We start from the raw sequence: 17,595 nt of genomic DNA on the forward strand, positions 1-17,595 counted from the left end.
ACTGTTTTGAGGGGTCTCCCCAGAACTGGAACACAGCATTCAGAGGGATTGGGGTATTGTTGTATTGAGTTAGGAGTTTCTAGGCTCAAAGGAGTTGAGGTGTTTTAAAACCTTTGTCTTACTCTCACTTTATTAAACAGAAAAGGAGTACTTGTGGCACCTTAGAGACTAACCAATTTATTTGAGCATGAGCGTGAGCTGTAGCTCACGAAAGCTCATGCTCAAATAAATTGGTTAGTCTCTAAGGTGCCACAAGTTCTCCTTTTCTTTTTGTGAATACAGACTGACACGGCTGCTACTCTGAAACCTGTCTTTATTAAACAGCTAATTGTAGTCCAGGGTTTGCATAAAGTTAAGGCTGGAAACCAACACCATAATACCATTGTAACCATTTACGAAATGCACTCCAAAAGAAGGGGGGAAACAATAAGTTAAGTAAAAATTTAATTTTAACTATTCCCCATGTTTTGGTGTAAAGAGCACTTTAAAGTGAACATCCCTTGCTCGACAGTCCTTTATATGATATCAAAGATCCTTATTAGGGCAAAGAGGGTCAGTTTTAGATGGTAACGCTTACATTACTCTTGTTGAAGTCCCATCCTGTTTCTTTTTAAGATAAAGCAAGAGCAGACACAAAAGGGGGAGAGTCATTCTAGTTGTATGAACAACAGAAAAAGTGCACATATCTCCAAGCATAGAACTGTTTTGGGACTATAGAGATGAGGGATGGGATTGTCAAAGGAGCCAAGCAACAACTCCCCCTGAAAGTCAATGGAAGTTGGGTGCCTCATTCTCTTGTGAAAACACCAACTGAAATTGCTACATGTGATGGGATTCTGTACAAAGTACATTGTGTCCAAGCCGCATAGGATAATGTTGAAAATACTAGATGTAATCCATAGGGCGCACGGGAGTATTGAGAAGTATAAGAACAAAGCCTGAGATGTCTTTTTCAGGCCAGACATGAATGCTGCTATGTGAGAAGAGGCACCCGAGTATGAAATCTGCAGTAAACACAGGAAATAATGAAAAAGAACCACTGAAATCACATGAGATTTCTGAACACTTTTGGGTCAAGGTGGGCACCAGTCTATTTAAAAGAAATAAGAAAGATTACCGTTATCGGTATACTATTATTCATATGTCACAACACAGTGAAGCAATGTAAAAATACAGTATACATTGCATTTGCTTGCCATGGGATTCTAAATAAGTTAATAACAGATAATGTCCTGCAATTCATGAGTGTCACATTTCTGCAATTTCCTTTCATACATCAGTTCATGCCCTTACTCCATCCAGTGTTTACTGCACACAGTTAAATGGATTAGCAGAAAAGTCTGTAGGAACAGCAAAGAACTGGATTTTATAAAAACCTTAGTGGATTCAAGTAATCCATTGTTAGAATATAGCAACACACCCAACAATGTTTAATTAGGATCACCAGTGCAGAGGCTTATGGGCAGAAAGACAAGAAACTTACATCTCCACTTCGCCAGGTTTGCCATAAGGCTGGCTTCCTCAAGGGCCATAGGACTGCCAATATATGCTTGAAGTGTTTTTCCCACTCACAACTGTAAACGACTATATTGTGTACGTAGGCTGCTGCATACTGATTGTGTGGTCACAGGACTGTGTCCATCAGCCATTGGAAGGTGGCAAGGGCCCCACAAAGCCTGAAGGGCATGGTCTTGAAATGGTACAGGTCAAAAGGTGTTGCAAAGGCCATTGTTTCTCCAGATCCCTTTATTAAGGGATCTACCAGTAGCCCTTGGTCAGATCTAAAGTTGAGATATACTTTCCAGACCCTAATCACACCAACAATTTGTTATCTTGGGGCATGGGATATGTGTCAAACATGGATACTGTTATATACTTCTGTTCTATATATGGACCGGCTACAGAGCTTGCTTATACACACCAGATATGTTTGTCAGAACATCCTTTAATGTTTTGCCAGGTTTGTCTGAGGTTCATTTAAAAAAGGTATTTTGCACTCAGTGCCACCTATTGGCTGAACATCTCCCCTTTTAAGTTCTACATTCCTACCATTTACAATATTTACAACCATCATACTGTCTTTGAAGTTCAGTACGTATCAGTCTGTTAAGTGTCTCTGAACTGTACTTGTTTTCAAGTTACACAACCCAAAATGTAACAGCTTGGTCATCTGGCTGTCCATTAGTTGCAACGACTGGCTGTGTTGGTTTGGAATCCTTGATTATTATTATTCTTGTTCTCCACCTGCATCTGCAGAGTTTGCTCTGCTGATTGTTCTTTCTGAGGAAAAGAACTATACATGTCAGTGGTTTCTGTTGAACTCTCCACTCCCAATCCTGATCATGTATGACCTGGGTGCTGAATTCCTGTTCTTTATAACAGCTGGAGTTGTCCGTCCTTTTTCTCCATCCAATTTAACACAAACACAGTCACCAGATTCCAGACCTGGCAGTTCTCTGAGTGACCTCGGTTGTAAACATATTTATAAGCTTTTAGCCTTTTTATCCCGTTTGGCTACTCTTTGGCCATTCTGGAGATAGATTCTCTTCCAAAGTGGGAACAGTAGTTCGGAGTTGTCTTACCATCAGGAGTTGTGCTGGCCATGGGCAGCAGGTGGAGCCCCCCTTTGAAGAGGCTAGCCCCTGGTTCCACCCCTTGCACCGGCATGCCCCTCCCCCATGGCCAGAGCCAGGAGACCCCCGTCCCTCTCCACGCGGCCAGAGCCACAAAACCCCGTCCCCCTCCATGGCTGGAGCCCCAAGACCTACTGCTCCCTTCTGTGGGTAGAGTCCTGAGACCCCCTGTGTCCCTCTGTGGCTGGAGCCCCGAGACCCTTCCCCCCTCCCACCCCCCGCAGCCAGGACAACAGGACAAGACCTCCCCCCGAGAGGAACCCTGTGTCCCTCCCCGCTGCGGCCAGAGGAGACCCGGGCCAGCCAGAGCCTCTCCCCCAAACCTGCCCAGAGGAGACCTGGTCTGGCCGGAGCCCTGGGCCAGCCCGAGCTGTCCATTTCTACCCATTCCAGTGCACAAATGTAGTCCCTCATAGCTACCCATACTCTGACCTGTGAGAATCCTTACTGGTTTATATGAAGCTATAGTTGTCCTGGTGGTCCCTCAGACCCGGAGGGAAGTGGTAGGAGTAAGAATGTGGCCCCTGATGCCATGTAGTATGGTGGGAGGAATAGGGAGCTGCTACTATGGAGTTTTCTAAGGACTGCAAAGAGGAGGAAGTCTGGGCTGTTTGGACTTGTAGGTCATTCTGGGTCTGCAGCATTTGGGTTTGCCACCTGAGAAGACCCATTATGTCCTGGTGCAGCTCTTTTTGATAGAGAGTCTCCAGGGTGAGATGGGAGAATCACAGTGGAGCATAAATTGGGGTCAAATGGGAGGGTTGCGCTGGGGGGTAAATGGAGGCAGATGGGGGAGTGATACTGAGGGACAGATAGAGAAGAGGGTCACACTGGGGGGGACAGACGGGGAGGTCATGCTGGGTGCAGACAAGGCAGAAGGGGATCACACTGAGAGGTAGATGGGCAAAAGAGGGATCATCTGGGGGGGAAGATAAGGGGGTCACACCAAGCAGCAGAAGGGGGGGATCACCCTGGGAGGGATGAAGGAGCATCACGCTGAGGGATAGATGGACAGAAGAGGGGAGATCACCCTGAGGGGGAAGACCAGGGGTCCCACCGAGGAGTAGATGGAAAGAAGGGGGGATCACCCAGAGGTGGTGAAGACATGGGGATCATGCTGAGAGGTAGATGGGCAGAAGGGTGGGGATCACCCTGAGACGGAAGACCGGGGATCGCACCGAGGGGAAAATGGACAGAAGTTGGGGGGGGGGATCACCCTGGGATGGAATACGGGGATCACTCTGAGGGGCAAACGGGCAGAAGGGGAGGATCAGGGGATCACCTTGGGACGGAAAACCGGGGGTCGCACCGAGGGGCAGAAGGGGGGGAATCACCCTGGGACAGAAGAGCGGGGTCGCCCCCAGGGGCAGACGGGCAGAAGGCGCGGGGGGATGGATCACCCTGGGAGGGAAGAGCGGGGTCGCCCCCAGGGGCAGACGGGCAGAAGTTGCGGGGGGAGGGATCACCCTGGGACAGAAGAGCGGGCTCGCCCCCAGGGGCAGACGGGCAGAAGGCGCGGGGGGGGATCACCCTGGGACGGAAGAGCGGGGTTGCCCCCAGGGGCAGACGGGCAGAAGGCGCGGGGGGGGATCACCCTGGGAGGGAAGAGCGGGGTCGCCCCCAGGGGCAGACGGGCAGAAGGCGCGGGGGGGGATCACCCTGGGACAGAAGAGCGGGGTCGCCCCCAGGGGCAGACGGGCACAAGGCGCGGGGGGCGGGGATCACCCTGGGACGGAAGAGCGGGGTCGCCCCCAGGGGCAGACGGGCAGAAGGCGCGGGGGGGGGATCACCCTGGGAGGGAATTGCGGGGTCGCCCCCAGGGGCAGACGGGCAGAAGTTGCGGGGGGAGGGATCACCCTGGGACGGAAGAGCGGGGTCGCCCCCAGGGGCAGACGGGCAGAAGGCGCGGGGGGGGGATCACCCTGGGAGGGAATTGCGGGGTCGCCCCCAGGGGCAGACGGGCAGAAGGCGCGGGGGGGGATCACCCTGGGACGGAAGAGCGGGGTCGCCCCCAGGGGCAGACGGGCAGAAGGCGCGGGGGGGGATCACCCTGGGATGGAAGAGCGGGCTCGCCCCCAGGGGCAGACGGGCAGAAGGCGCGGGGGGGGATCACCCTGGGACGGAAGAGCGGGGTCGCCCCCAGGGGCAGACGGGCAGAAGGCGCGGGGGGAGGGATCACCCTGGGACGGAAGAGCGGGGTCGCCCCCAGGGGCAGGCGGGCAGAAGGCGAGGGGGGGATCACCCGGGGACGGAAGAGCGGGGTCGCCCCCAGGGGCAGGCGGGCAGAAGGCGAGGGGGGGGATCACCCGGGGACGGAAGAGCGGGGTCGCCCCCAGGGGCAGACGGGCACAAGGCGCGGGGGGGATCACCCTGGGACGGAAGAGCGGGGTCGCCCCCAGGGGCAGGCGGGCAGAAGGCGCGGGGGGGGGATCACCCTGGGAGGGAATTGCGGGGTCGCCCCCAGGGGCAGACGGGCACAAGGCGCGGGGGGGATCACCCTGGGATGGAAGAGCGGGGTCGCCCCCAAGGGCAGACGAGCAGAAGGCGCGGGGGGGGGATCACCCTGGGAGGGAATTGCGGGGTCGCCCCCAGGGGCAGACGGGCACAAGGCGCGGGGGGGATCACCCTGGGACGGAAGAGCGGGGTCGCCCCCAGGGGCAGACGGGCACAAGGCGCGGGGGGGATCACCCTGGGACGGAAGAGCGGGGTCGCCCCCAGGGGCAGGCGGGCAGAAGGCGCGGGGGGGGATCACCCTGGGACGGAAGAGCGGGGTCGCCCCCAGGGGCAGACGGGCAGAAGGCGCGGGGGGGGATCACCCTGGGACGGAAGAGCGGGGTCGCCCCCAGGGGCAGACTGGCAGAAGGCGCGGGGGGGGATCACCCTGGGATGGAAGAGCGGGGTCGCCCCCAGGGGCAGGCGAGCAGAAGGCGCGGGGGGGGGATCACCCTGGGACGGAAGAGCGGGGTCGCCCCCAGGGGCAGGCGGGGTTCTCGTTTTGGGACGGAGGGGGCGGACCCGCGGAAGGGGAGATAGGCCGAGGGCGGGGGGATCAGGCCGCGGGGCAGGAACAGGCTCTGACGTCAGAAGGGCAGGCCTTGCGGGCCGAACACCAGGCCTCTGAGGCAGGCCCGGGGGGTTGAGTCGCTCACGTCCACCCCGGTCTCCTAGCAACCACGCAGGGCGGGGCGTTGCGCCGCGAGCGCCCGACTCCGCGCTGCCCAGTCTTGGCGGTTGCTAGGAAACCGCGCGACGGGAGCTCCGCCGTAAACTTGTCAATGGGGCGTAAAATGCCGTGAAGCCCGGCCTGCTGGGCCTGCGGGCGGTGAGAGTTGCCGGGCCTGGCTCCCCCGCACTTATATGCCCCGTCCCCTGGCGGCCGCCTCCCCCTCCTGCTCCATGTGGGGCCCGGGCCGGGGCCTCGGTGTCTCCCCCGCCTACTATGGCCAGGAAAACAGTTAGCAGGAAGCGGAAAGCGGCGGCTGCCACTGCGGCGGCGCCCGGAGGGCTCCGGGGGGAGCAGGTAACGGGGACAGGCGCGGCCGGGGGGGGAGCGGGTAACGGGGGGAGGGGCTCGGCCGGGGGGGCGCGGTTAACTGGGGGGGCGGGTAAAGGGGGGAGGGGCTCGGTCAGGGGGGCGCGGGTGACGGCGGGGAGGGGCGCGGCCGTCGGGGGAGGGGGCGCGGGGGGAGGGGCTCGGCCAGGGGGACGCGGGTAACGGGGGGGTGGGGAGCGGCCGGGGGAGAGGGGCGCGAAGCAGGTAACGAGGGGGAGGGGCTCGGCCAGGGGGGAGCGGCTGGGGGGGGTGAGCAGGTACCGGGGGGGAGGGGAGCGGGTGACGAGGGGGAGGGGCTCGGCCAGGGGGACGCGGGTAACGGGGGGGGGGTGAGCAGGTGCCGGGGGGGGAGGGGAGCGGAGCGGCCGGGGGGGGGAGGGGCTCGGCCAGGGGGACGCGGGTAACGGGGGAGAGGGGAGCGGCCGGGGGGCAGGGGAGCGGGTGACATGGGGGAGGGGCTCGGCCAGGGGGGCGCGGGTAACGGGGGGGAGGGGAGCGGGTGACGAGGGGGAGGGGCTCGGCCGGGGGGGCGCGGGTGACGGGGGGAGGGGAGCGGCCGGGGGGGGGTGAGCAGGTACCGGGGGGAGAGGGCTCGGCCGGGGGGGCGCGGGTGACGGGGGGAGGGGCTCATGGGAGCGTGAAGCGGCTCTGCCTGCGGAGCGGGTAGTCGAGCCCCCCGCCCGGAGACCGGCGGACGCTGCACGGGGGAGCTGGGTCCAGGGGACCGATAACTTCGCGGGGGGAAGGCCCGAGGTCCGTGCTCGGGTCGGAGGAAAAGGGCAGGGCCTAGGTCAGTGCCGGCGCTGCAGTGGGAAGGGCTGGGGTCAGCCCTGGGATGCGCGGGGGGGTTGCAGAGGGTGCAGGTAACGGGCCCCCCGGACAGGAGAGGCGGGGGCCCGGGATGGGAGTCGGCCCTAGGGAAAGGGGAGGCGGGGGCCCGGGGAAGGCAGCGATGGCGGTGGGGCGGGCTGAGGGGGTCGGGGCGGACAGGAGGCTCGAGGGGACACTAGATAGGTAATGCGGGGAGCAGGTACCGGGGCTGGGCGCTAAGTCTCCCCGAGGCTCAGGCCTGGTAACACGCGGGGCGGGGTGGGGAGCAACCGAGGGGATGAGCTAGTCCCGTCCCGGCCCGGCCCGGCCAGCCGGCCTCCTGCCGCTCGCTCGGGTGCCGCCCCGGGGGCTTTGGGCCCTGGGTCTCCTGGCCCCTGCCCTCCACCCCGGGGGAGAGGCTGGCTCCTGGCGCGCCTGCTGCGGGGGCTGCCAGGGGGCCGCCGGGGTTTGCTCTTCCTTGCTGACCGTGCTGCTGGGCGCCTCCGGCTCGGGGACTTAGGGCCCCGTGGTGTCAGCCGGGTGTCGGGTGTCTGGGGCGGCCCCCAGGGGAGCGGCGCCCGGGCAAGGTGCCGGGCGGCCCCATGCCCAGGTCCCAGCGGCTCCCGAGCAGGGCTCCGGCTGCTGCCCGTGTTTGGGTTCGATCGTTCGAACCCTGTAACCGACTCGCACTCCGGGGCCTGGGGCGCAGGGAGGCGGGCGCGGCTGCTCCTGTGTAGGAAACTCACTCCTCCGGGTCCTGATAAACCCACCCATCCCTCCTTTTCAGTCAGTGGCAGGCCAGTAGTGCTCGATGCTCCGGAGTGATTGTAAACGGAGTGGGAGGAGGTGCTTTGGAGCTCAGGTTACTACCCAGGTCGGTATTGAACCAGGCTGTGCATTTTAAAAAACCGCTCCTCCTTTGTGTTTGAATGGGGAAGCTATTTGTTGGAACACTCCTTCCCCCGCCCCCTCTCCCCCCCAGCAGTCTGGGTTTGATACATTTCAGTGGAAATTGACATAATTAGACCTGGAATCTTGACTGGGGATACCTTCAGCTGTTTGAAAGTGCTTTGGGATTTCCTGTTGCTCATAGGCATCTTTTAAATTTCATTTCAACAGCAGCACACTACAGTCAGAATTGGTGTACGACATCCCTGCAGCGATAGTTGCCTGACACATTAAGAATTTTAAAATACATATATGGCTGAAGTGTATGCTGGGATTGGTTTAACTCTCTTGTATGGTATTTTAGGGTAGGTTACAGTATTTCATTTGTTCATTGATAATTTATGGTTCTGTATTAAAGAGGAAGTTATTTAAAATACACTGACGACAGCACTGAATTTTGATTGTCATTCACAGTATGGCTGGGATCACTCAACTCACAAAAGGAAAAGACTCCCCCCAGTAAAAAAGTCTCTGGTGTACTACCTGAAAGGCAGAGAGGTTCGGCTGCAGAATGAATCCAGCTACCACCGTTTGTTGCATGGATATGCAGCACAGCAACTTCCCAGTCTCCTGAAAGAGAGAGAATTTCATCTTGGGACCCTTAATAAAGTTTTTGCGTCTCAATGGTTGAACCATCGACAAGTGGTGTGTGGGACAAAATGCAACACAGTAAGTGTGACTTACTTGTTTTCCCCTCTGATAATTACAACTACTATTTTCATGCATGGCCTATGTGTAGATCCAGCCTCTCTCCTTTCCGTCAGAGGAGTTTACTACTTTTATTGTTGGAAAAATGATGGCACAGTTGAGTCTTGATTTTTGTCATGAGGATGGCAAGATTTGATCATTATTGGATTTTATGGAAGGTAGCTTTAGAGGTGTAGTCTGGTTTGGTAACTAAGGCTAATAATAAAACAAGGCTCCATTTCTCATTACTCATTCTTGTTCATGTTGCGCTCTGTGTACCATATTCTGTAAGTGCTTTTAAAGGGACACTGTGAAGACAAAAATCATACACCTAAATGCAAAATTTTCTCAATTTTATGGTCATAAACTGCTAAACTCAATTTTAAATATCCATTTTTTCCCATTTTGGTTTACTTCTGTTAACTTCATTCCATTTGGGCACGTGAACTAGTTTAATTTCATTTGTTTCTGGTGAAGCTAAACATTTTCAGGTTCTTAGTGCTGCATTGTTTGGATTTCAAACACTGCAGAGAATATTAAAGTGAAATGTTTTAAGTAAATAAAAACATAAACATTTCTGTTTCTGTTGGATGAAATCCTGGCTCCACTGAAGTTATTGCAAAAGTCCATCGACAAAATTGGGGCCAGGATTGCACATATCAAGCTACATGAAGCTTCATGGAGAAATAAATGTTGGCCTTATGCTAAGTTGAGGGGACTTACTAAAAGAGAATATGTGCTGGAGCAAACTGATAAATGACACAGCACCAAGTCACCTAGACAGCATGGTATATGAGAAGCTGACTTAACTTTGATTTTTTTGGCTTGAACATTTTGCAAAATGTGAGGAAATTGCATTTAACTGTAATTGGTAGAAATAGTATTTTCTCAATTTTTTTTTTAAAAAAGTATAACTCTGCTATTGTAGTGATGGCTACAACAAAAATGGCTGAATTTAGAAAACTTGGCATGTAATATCTCTTAATGAGAACTACTGCCTAGCTAGATAAATTAAAATAGCTATATTTAAATAATCCTTGAGCAGAGCCTAACAATGCCTTATCCTCTCTCCACTTACATTCTTCCTGCTCTGGGACTGCTGCTGGGACAGTTTACATGAGGGAGACTTTAGCAAAACACAACAAATGCTTAGAAAATCTTTTTTTCCTTGCATGAGAATTGTAGATCTTACAGGGCTGCAGTGGTTTTTGCTTCATTCTGCACTTTTTATCTGTACATGACAGAGGTACAAATGGGCTGCTGCCTTGTTAACACAGTCTTGTGGAAAACTGTTGCCAAAGCTGAGAAGTAAAAGTGGGAAACTAACCTTGCTGTTATGCCCTCACCCCAGTGAGGTGTAAAAGCCAGAGACTAATGGGGGCTATTTAAATGTCAGTACACAGCACGGGCTTAATATCCTTTACTAAAAGAGAAAAAGCAAAAGACGGAAGGCAATGTTGCGTCTTCATAACTGAAACCTTAAGGAAATGCAAAAATGAAGGTTCTTACAGCCACTCTAGCTTGGCCACTTTATGGTACATATTTAATAGGGTTTTAAACCACACATTTAGTTAGAAAATCAGGACTAGAAAATCTTCCATGCACTGTAGTGATGTGCACTAACAATAGGAAAGTTAACTTATTCCCACAAAGGGCTAAATTGTGCTATATGGGATGTAAATCTGAGTAATTAATTAGTGTAAACTACATGCAACTCAACTGAAGCTAATGTAAAGGATTTAGCTCATAGTATTTAATGAAAAGTTTAACAAACCACATCAACAGTGTTTTGCGTTTGTTATGTAAGCTGCCTTTGGCTATACCATAACAAAATTAAAATTACTTTTTCACCATAAAATGAAAATGTATTGACACAATGTTAGTTGTGGCTTTTTCTGATGAATCTGCAGTGTATATGGTTGGTCACTTCATAAGCAATGTTGTAAGGAACATGGACAGCTCTGTCAGTTGCTACAGCTTCTATCGGATAGAAAAGTAACTTCTTGTCTGAGTCTCTGGGTCCTTAATTTTTTCCTATAAATATCCCTGTACATATTCTTGCATATCTAAGAGCTCAATCATTGTCCTTAAGTATCGTGGATTTCACAATTGGCAAGTTTTAAATAAAATTTGGCATCTATTTTGTATTTGTTACTAATATATATGAGACAGGATTCTATCCTAGTATCTCTGCCAGAACTCAAACGCACAATAGATTACGACTTCTCTGAGGCGAGTTCTTATTTTGTCATGATTGTACAGTGACAAGCACAGTGGGGCCCTGTCCCTTGATTGGAGTCTGTAGGTGCCACTGCAATATGCATAACCAAATACAGTGAGCAACTGTCACATCTGCCCTGCAACCTTGGGTGCATTACAATACCTAAACCGCTTTGTTTTCAGCGTAAACCAGTTTTTACCAGTAAAATGCCGGGTTTTACAAAAAGTATTTGTTTTTTGATTTTCCACTAACTTGTTTTATTAGGAAAATGCAATAAATTGCATGAGATATATGTATTACAGTAACACATTAGTTTGTTTAGATGCAAAGCTGCCTGTTGAAGTAAGGCTATGTAGAAGATACACACAGTAAATAAACAGGCACGCACACACACAAGCTCTGAAGTGCATTTGCATGTGAACGTAGTGATGATTATCACACTCGCCGCATACATATTAAAAGCTGTTAGCAGATCCCAGTTTAAAGATCTGACACACAAAATGGGAAGGAAACAAAAATCTGTAGAAGAATACATTTCAGAACACAAGGAAGTATTCAAAAGTTTAAAAAAAGAAACACTCAACTTCATCCTTTCCTCCTGTATGTGCTGCAAATGGTGTGACCCAGTTATTCAAGCTAAATATTTATAGGCTAATAGTTCTAAGTCTACAACAGTAAACTGTTGTGAAATGAAATGAAAAAATGAAGTTTTATTTGGAGATTGGAGATGTATTGCTTTCTTAAACTCAGAGGTGGCATTGTGTTTTGCGTTCTGTTTTAGTTCTGCAGCAAACTACATTGAATTCCATTAATCAAAGCATTAATCTACTGAATACTTCTTCCATCCACCAAAATAAACCCCAATATTTACCCAGAAAAATATTTTTTTTCCACTTTTTTCACCTGTTTTTGTTGTTGTGGTAATAAACACCAATACATTATTGGAAAATAAATAAAATAGAAAATGAAGGGCCCTAACAATGCCTTGCTGAAGTAGCTGCTACCTGGGCTGCTCACAAACAGCCTTCCAGTATGCAAGCCGCACCCTATCTGTGTGTAACTCTAGGCTGCCAGCCACACTTGGGTTACACTCTGGCTCCAACCAGCCTTGGTTATGCTGCAGGGTGATCCAGTACACCTCCTGTCTTGGATTTTCCCACAGAAATGTCTGTCCTGTACTGCCCAGCCCTCTCCTGGACAATACAAATTATATTAAGTCCACTGTTTCTTTAAAAGAATAATATGCACACAACTTGTCACCCCAAATGGAGTTACCCAGACACTTCAATTTAAACACATTGGATTAGATAAAACAATAAAGCAAGTTTATAAACTACACAGATTTTAAGTGAGTACAAGTAATGAGGCATTAAAGTAAAAAGTTATTACAAGAAAAATAAAGATAAGACATTACTAATAGCTTAACAAACTCTTTCAGATTCAAGCAAAGTTTCTTAACATATGCTTTCAGCAGTCTTACTGACCAAACCCTGTAGGTCAGGACCCTTTCTTCCACAGTTGAACAGATGTTTCCTTTGTCACTTCAGGTGCAGTGAATGCAACGGGCAGGGAGAGAGAAGGGTGCTTTGGGGCGTTTGTTCCTCCTTTTTATAGTTTCAGTCCACTTCTTGAAAAACATTTCCAGCTGTGCACCAGGAGACAAAGTCTATGCGGAAGGATGGTCCCTGTTGCTTTTTTCTCACCTGTTTGAGCTCTCTTTGTTTCCCTTCCTGCTTGATCACTGTTTACAGCTTGAATACAAATGAAGTAGAGCACATACTCCTTTGTTTCGGACAGAACTGTTGCTACCCCTTCTCTGGGAAGGGTTATGGGGTTTGAAATGTGGTGTTAATGCCATTTGGGGGTATCTTATAACTTCAGGGTTGCCACTCATTTTACCCGAACAGTGAGCAGCAAATAGTGAGTTTTCAAATGATACCTCATAAGGCATACTTTGTACAAAAACTATTACAATAGCTTGTAGGGTATGGGGAGGTTTAGGTTGGATGTTAGGAAACGCTTTTTCACTAGGAGGGTGGTGAAGCACTGGAATGGGTTACCTAGGGAGGTGGTGGAATCTCCTTCCTTAGGGGTTTTTAAGGTCAGGCTTGACAAAGCTCTGGTTGGGATGATTTAGTTGGGGATTGGTCCTGCTTTGAGCAGGGGGTTGGACTAGATGACCTCCTGAGGTCCCTTCCAACCCTGATATTCTGTGAAAGGGCTGCATTCCGTCACAAGCCCTGTCCCTTGATTGGGCTCTCTAGGTGCCACTGCAGTACACATAACCAAATAGAGCTAGTAACTGCTCCTCACCCCCAAACTGAGAGACTTTTACGTGTCTGTCAAAGGATGTTTTAAGGCACATATAGCAGTATCTAAATACCAATGATTGGTACCAGATATTTAGGCAGAGGAGCAGGGATGGATATGATTGCAAACAAACTAGAGAGAAACTTCAGGGCTGTGTGGGAGATGACTAGATTTGGTGCTTGGAGAAAACAGTGTGGTACCATAAAGGGTGCTGGACTGTCTGAACTTCAATGTGTTTGGGGGGCCTCTCTCTTTAATCTTCATAGCTCTGGGGAAAGGTCTTTTTACTAACCCCCTATTTCCCCCCCCCCCCCCCACCAAACTTCAGGTTCAAAACATCTACCTGAACATACACTGTTGTTGTTTGTAGTAGAAGTTGCAGGGGACTTACTGTAAGCTCAGACAGGAAAATATTAGAGCTGTGATGTCACTCCACTTACCTAATGGACTTGGTTGTCAGTTGCTTCCTGCCTAGCAGAGGGAGACGGCATGCCTTGCTCTTCAATTTCTTCTTGCTCCCTGTCAGGACTGATAGCTAAGTCGCAGAACCTCAAGTTTTCCTTTTATTGGCTGTTACTGTTTCTGAAATGGCTTTTCAAAGGGATGAGTGGTTTGCTTGCTCGATGCCCATTAGAAACTCTTTCTCCCCCTAGGTGATGACTGTGTTGTGCTCAGAGCCTCAGCAGTCCTGCTGCAAGTCACCAGCTCTTGTTTGTTTGAATATTTGTGGCCTGTGCAGGCCATATGTCAGCACTGGGCCCAATCTCCTTTGTACTTAAGGAGATCAGCAGACTAGTCCCATGTGCTCAGTCCTGGGTTTGTGCCAGAGCTGACCAGGTGGTGATCAGATATAAGAGCACTTCATCTTCCTTTTAAATGACAAAATAATCATGAGGAGCACAAGGGACTCCTGATGTTGCAGCACTTGGTTACTAGAGTGTGTATGTGGTAATTCTCCCCCTTGTTTGGATGCAGGCTCTGATAACTCCTGAGGGAAAGCATGGTTTAATATTTCCTTTGCAAGCCAATTTATTTTCTACTCTACCTCTTAGGGTATCTGTATGCTGTAATTAAACACCCATGGCTGGTCCATGTTGGCTGACTTGGACTTGGGGGGGGAGGCTACAGGACTATTTAATTGTGGTGTAGACATTTGGGCTGAGACCTTCACCTCTCTCAGGGTCTTGAACATCTACACTGCAATTAAACATCTCCATAGACTGAATCCTGCAAGCCTGAGTCATCTGAAACAGACCAGCTGTGGGTGTTTAACTGGAGTGTAGACATACCCTATGTGTCTGAAATGGAGGATATAGAAGGGGGTTCTTCCCTAGCATCAGGGTTTCAGTCTCTTCTCTTGTAAGCCTGCATTTAGAGTTTGTAAACCTGAAGGTGCAGCCTCCTGAACAGACTAAATCTGACTTTGTGCAAATGAGCTTCTAAAGGAGACCCGTTCTTTCAGTTGCATGTTAATAAATAGTGAAGTGACCATTTTTTTGTACCTGTAAGCAGTTGCTGTTCTGCCACCTGCTGCATGATGGCATCCATTTGCATTAATATTTTTCTTCAAATTCTGTTTTGGAATTTCTCAGCAGATATGTGATGGGGTCTCAAAATCGAGGCCCATTGGTAGGTTCAGTCTTTTCCCTCTGCATCCTTTGCAATCTGTTTAAAAATATAAACTGTCTTGACAGCCTCTTGGAATTAAACACAATGGGAGAGGCACATGAGAAACTGACAAACTGGGCTTCAGTGTGGAGCAGATAGAACAGTAACACTCTTCCCTCATTGACAGGCATCACCGCAACCTGAAAACAGTTTGTAATTCAAATTGCTGAGTGTCTTAGGGACACCGTCTTCGTGTAATGTGCCATTTGGTCTCTGGTACTAAGAGCTAGTGTTCAAGTTTGCAAGCAGGCGTATACCCTGCTGTTGTCACTTCTATCTAGGTTCCTATTGTGCCCTTCACATGGCATAGAGCTGATGGTGGTCTCTTTCTGCCTATCTGTTAGCTTCTCAAACGACTGTGCTAGTTCTACACTGCCCCTTCAGTTCTCCATGAAGGTACTGGAGGTACTGAGATTTGTTTGCTCGAATCTCTTTTGTGAGGGAGTCCTACCAGTTTGAGAGCTTGACCTTTTCATAAAGAAATATTACAGGTTTAAAGAGTGAAGTCTAATGCATAATCTTACTGTAAACCACTTTCCATTCTGGTTTGACAAAGTTACTGTCAACTCTTGGTGACCTTACTTTTCAGCAAGTCAGTCCTGGTCAACAATAAACTCAAATGTTGACATAAATAACCCAAATACAGTTTAGTTTATAGGGAGGTAGCAATGTTACTTCCTGCAAGAGTTTGAAAGAATTGCTGTGCAAAATGAGTACAATAACTCCTCACTTAAAGTTGTCCCAGTTAACGTTGTTGTTTCATTGTTAAGTTGCTGATCAATTAGGGAACATGCTCGTTTAAAGTTGCGCAATGCTCCCTTATAACGTTGTTTGGCAGCCGCCTGCTTTGTCCACTGCTTGCAGAAAGAGCAGCCCGTTGGAGCCAGCTGGTGGGGGCTTGGAACCAGGGTGGACCGGCAGCCCCCATCAGGTCCCCGCTCCCCAGAGTTCCCTCCAGCACGCTATCAGTTGCCGGGCAGTTCAGCTGTCCTTCCCCCAGTGCTCCTGCCCTCTGCCTTGGAGCTGCTCCCCGGAGCCTTCTGCTTACTGTGCAGGGTGGGGGGGAGTAAAAGGGGGAAGCTAAAGTCAGGGTGTCTCCCCTCCCCCCCCCACACCCCGCTCCTGTACTGTACCTTATTTCCACAGAGCGGGGATGGCGAGGGCATGACAGGGCTCAGAAAAGAGGGATCTTGCGGGCAGCTGCTGTCTCAACTTGCTGATCTACTTGAAAAGGCAGTGTACTTAGAGTGGGGTCAGCATACTTCAAGGGGCAATGCATGTATCTCTCTCTCTCTGCCATGCTGTCTCCCCTCCCTCCATTCGTGCTGCCTTGTAGAGTGTGAGGCTACATTAACAACAATGTGTTAATCCTTGAGGACTCAGCCGAGTGCTAGTTCATCATTTAGCAGTAAGGCATTCCCTGGGAAATATCCCACCCTCTGACTTCACCACCTCAACCAAGTTTCACAATCATCATTGCTGTGTCCAGTATTAAATTGTTTCAAACTTATACTGTGTGTGAGTGTGTATGTATAAAATAAAGTAGTCCTTTGGTGAAAAAATTTCTCTGGAACCTAACCCCCGCATTTACATTAATTCTTATGTGGAAATTGGATTAGCTGAACATGGTCTTGTTTAAAGTTGCATTATTCAGGAACATAACTACCATGTTAAGCAAGGAGTTACTGTATAATGTGCTTATTTGTCACACAAGGAAAGATGCGATCAGTCAGTATTCATGCACAAACCTGGTAATGTATAAATTTAAGTTTGTGCCCACTTATGGCGTTTGTAGAAAGTACATTAACTAGAGGATCACACATCTTATTGGGTGTATAGCTCAGCCTGCATAAGCAATCAGAGATGTACACTAAATGAGCTCTCTGTGGTTTGTAGTCAGTGGAAATCAGACTTCCTCATTTTTCAGTTTTCATCAGAATCAGTACTTTTGCCTGTTGATGCATACAGCATTCCCTAGAATTTTGGAATTTATCAGATGGAGTGTTCTAAATGTACAGTATCATGTTACAGACCAAGAAATGCCATTGAGTTGACTGTAGGACATTTTTGGTTACAAAAGATCAAATGGGGCATGCAAGTCATGTGGTTATGTGTAACATACTGATGAGTTTGGCTTTCTTCTTTGCTGTTTCTGAAAAGACTGGTAAAGAACCAAAATGGAACTGACAGAAGAACTTGCAAACTGATTTAAGTAGTTTATTAAAAGAGGAAGGATGGATTGTGTGGTAAAAGCACTGGCCTGTGTCTCTGGAGATTTGGGTTCAACTTCTGTCTCTGCCAAAGGCTTAACTGTGTGACCTTCAAGCAACTCACTTAATTTCTGTCTGCCTCAATTCTACTGCAAAGTGGAGATAATTCCTTTGTATGGTCTAGTTTGATTGTAAGCTCTGTGCGGCAGGAACTTTCCCCCAAGTGCAGATATATCGCCTAGTATAACGGGGCCTTGATTGCTGCTGGGGCTTGTAGGTGCTACTGTAATACAAATTCTAAAGAACGCATAAAGTTAGTAATCGAAGAAGGTACAATAGGATGGGGTCAAATGTAGCCATAGCTAGAGTACTGCAAATCTGCAGATATCCACGGACCACGTTTGTGGATCACTGATCAAATGTGGATAGAAATTTTGTATCTGTGCAGGGCTTTAGCCATAGTATCCATAAGCTAAAGGGGTGTGGCTGTGGCAACTGTAAATCCCAGCATTCCATGTTTGCACTGACCCAGGCATTCTCTTCTTGATCCTTGAG

At 50.0% G+C, this 17,595-nt stretch overlaps 1 protein-coding gene across 1 annotated transcript in view; it reads left to right on the plus strand.

The window, feature by feature from the left end:
• Positions 1-5,923: 5,923 nt before the first annotated feature.
• The window catches only part of DCAF12 (DDB1 and CUL4 associated factor 12), a 46,206-nt gene continuing 34,534 nt past the window's right edge, over positions 5,924-17,595 (plus strand). The window contains exons 1-2 of the mRNA XM_077816608.1: positions 5,924-6,153; positions 8,359-8,613. Coding sequence (XP_077672734.1) covers positions 6,073-6,153; positions 8,359-8,613 — 336 coding nt within the window. The 5' untranslated portion in view covers positions 5,924-6,072. The remainder of the gene's footprint in view (positions 6,154-8,358; positions 8,614-17,595) is intronic.

This window comes from Eretmochelys imbricata, chromosome 5 (genome assembly GCF_965152235.1).
Source record: "Eretmochelys imbricata isolate rEreImb1 chromosome 5, rEreImb1.hap1, whole genome shotgun sequence".
Taxonomy (NCBI): Eukaryota; Metazoa; Chordata; order Testudines; family Cheloniidae; genus Eretmochelys; species Eretmochelys imbricata.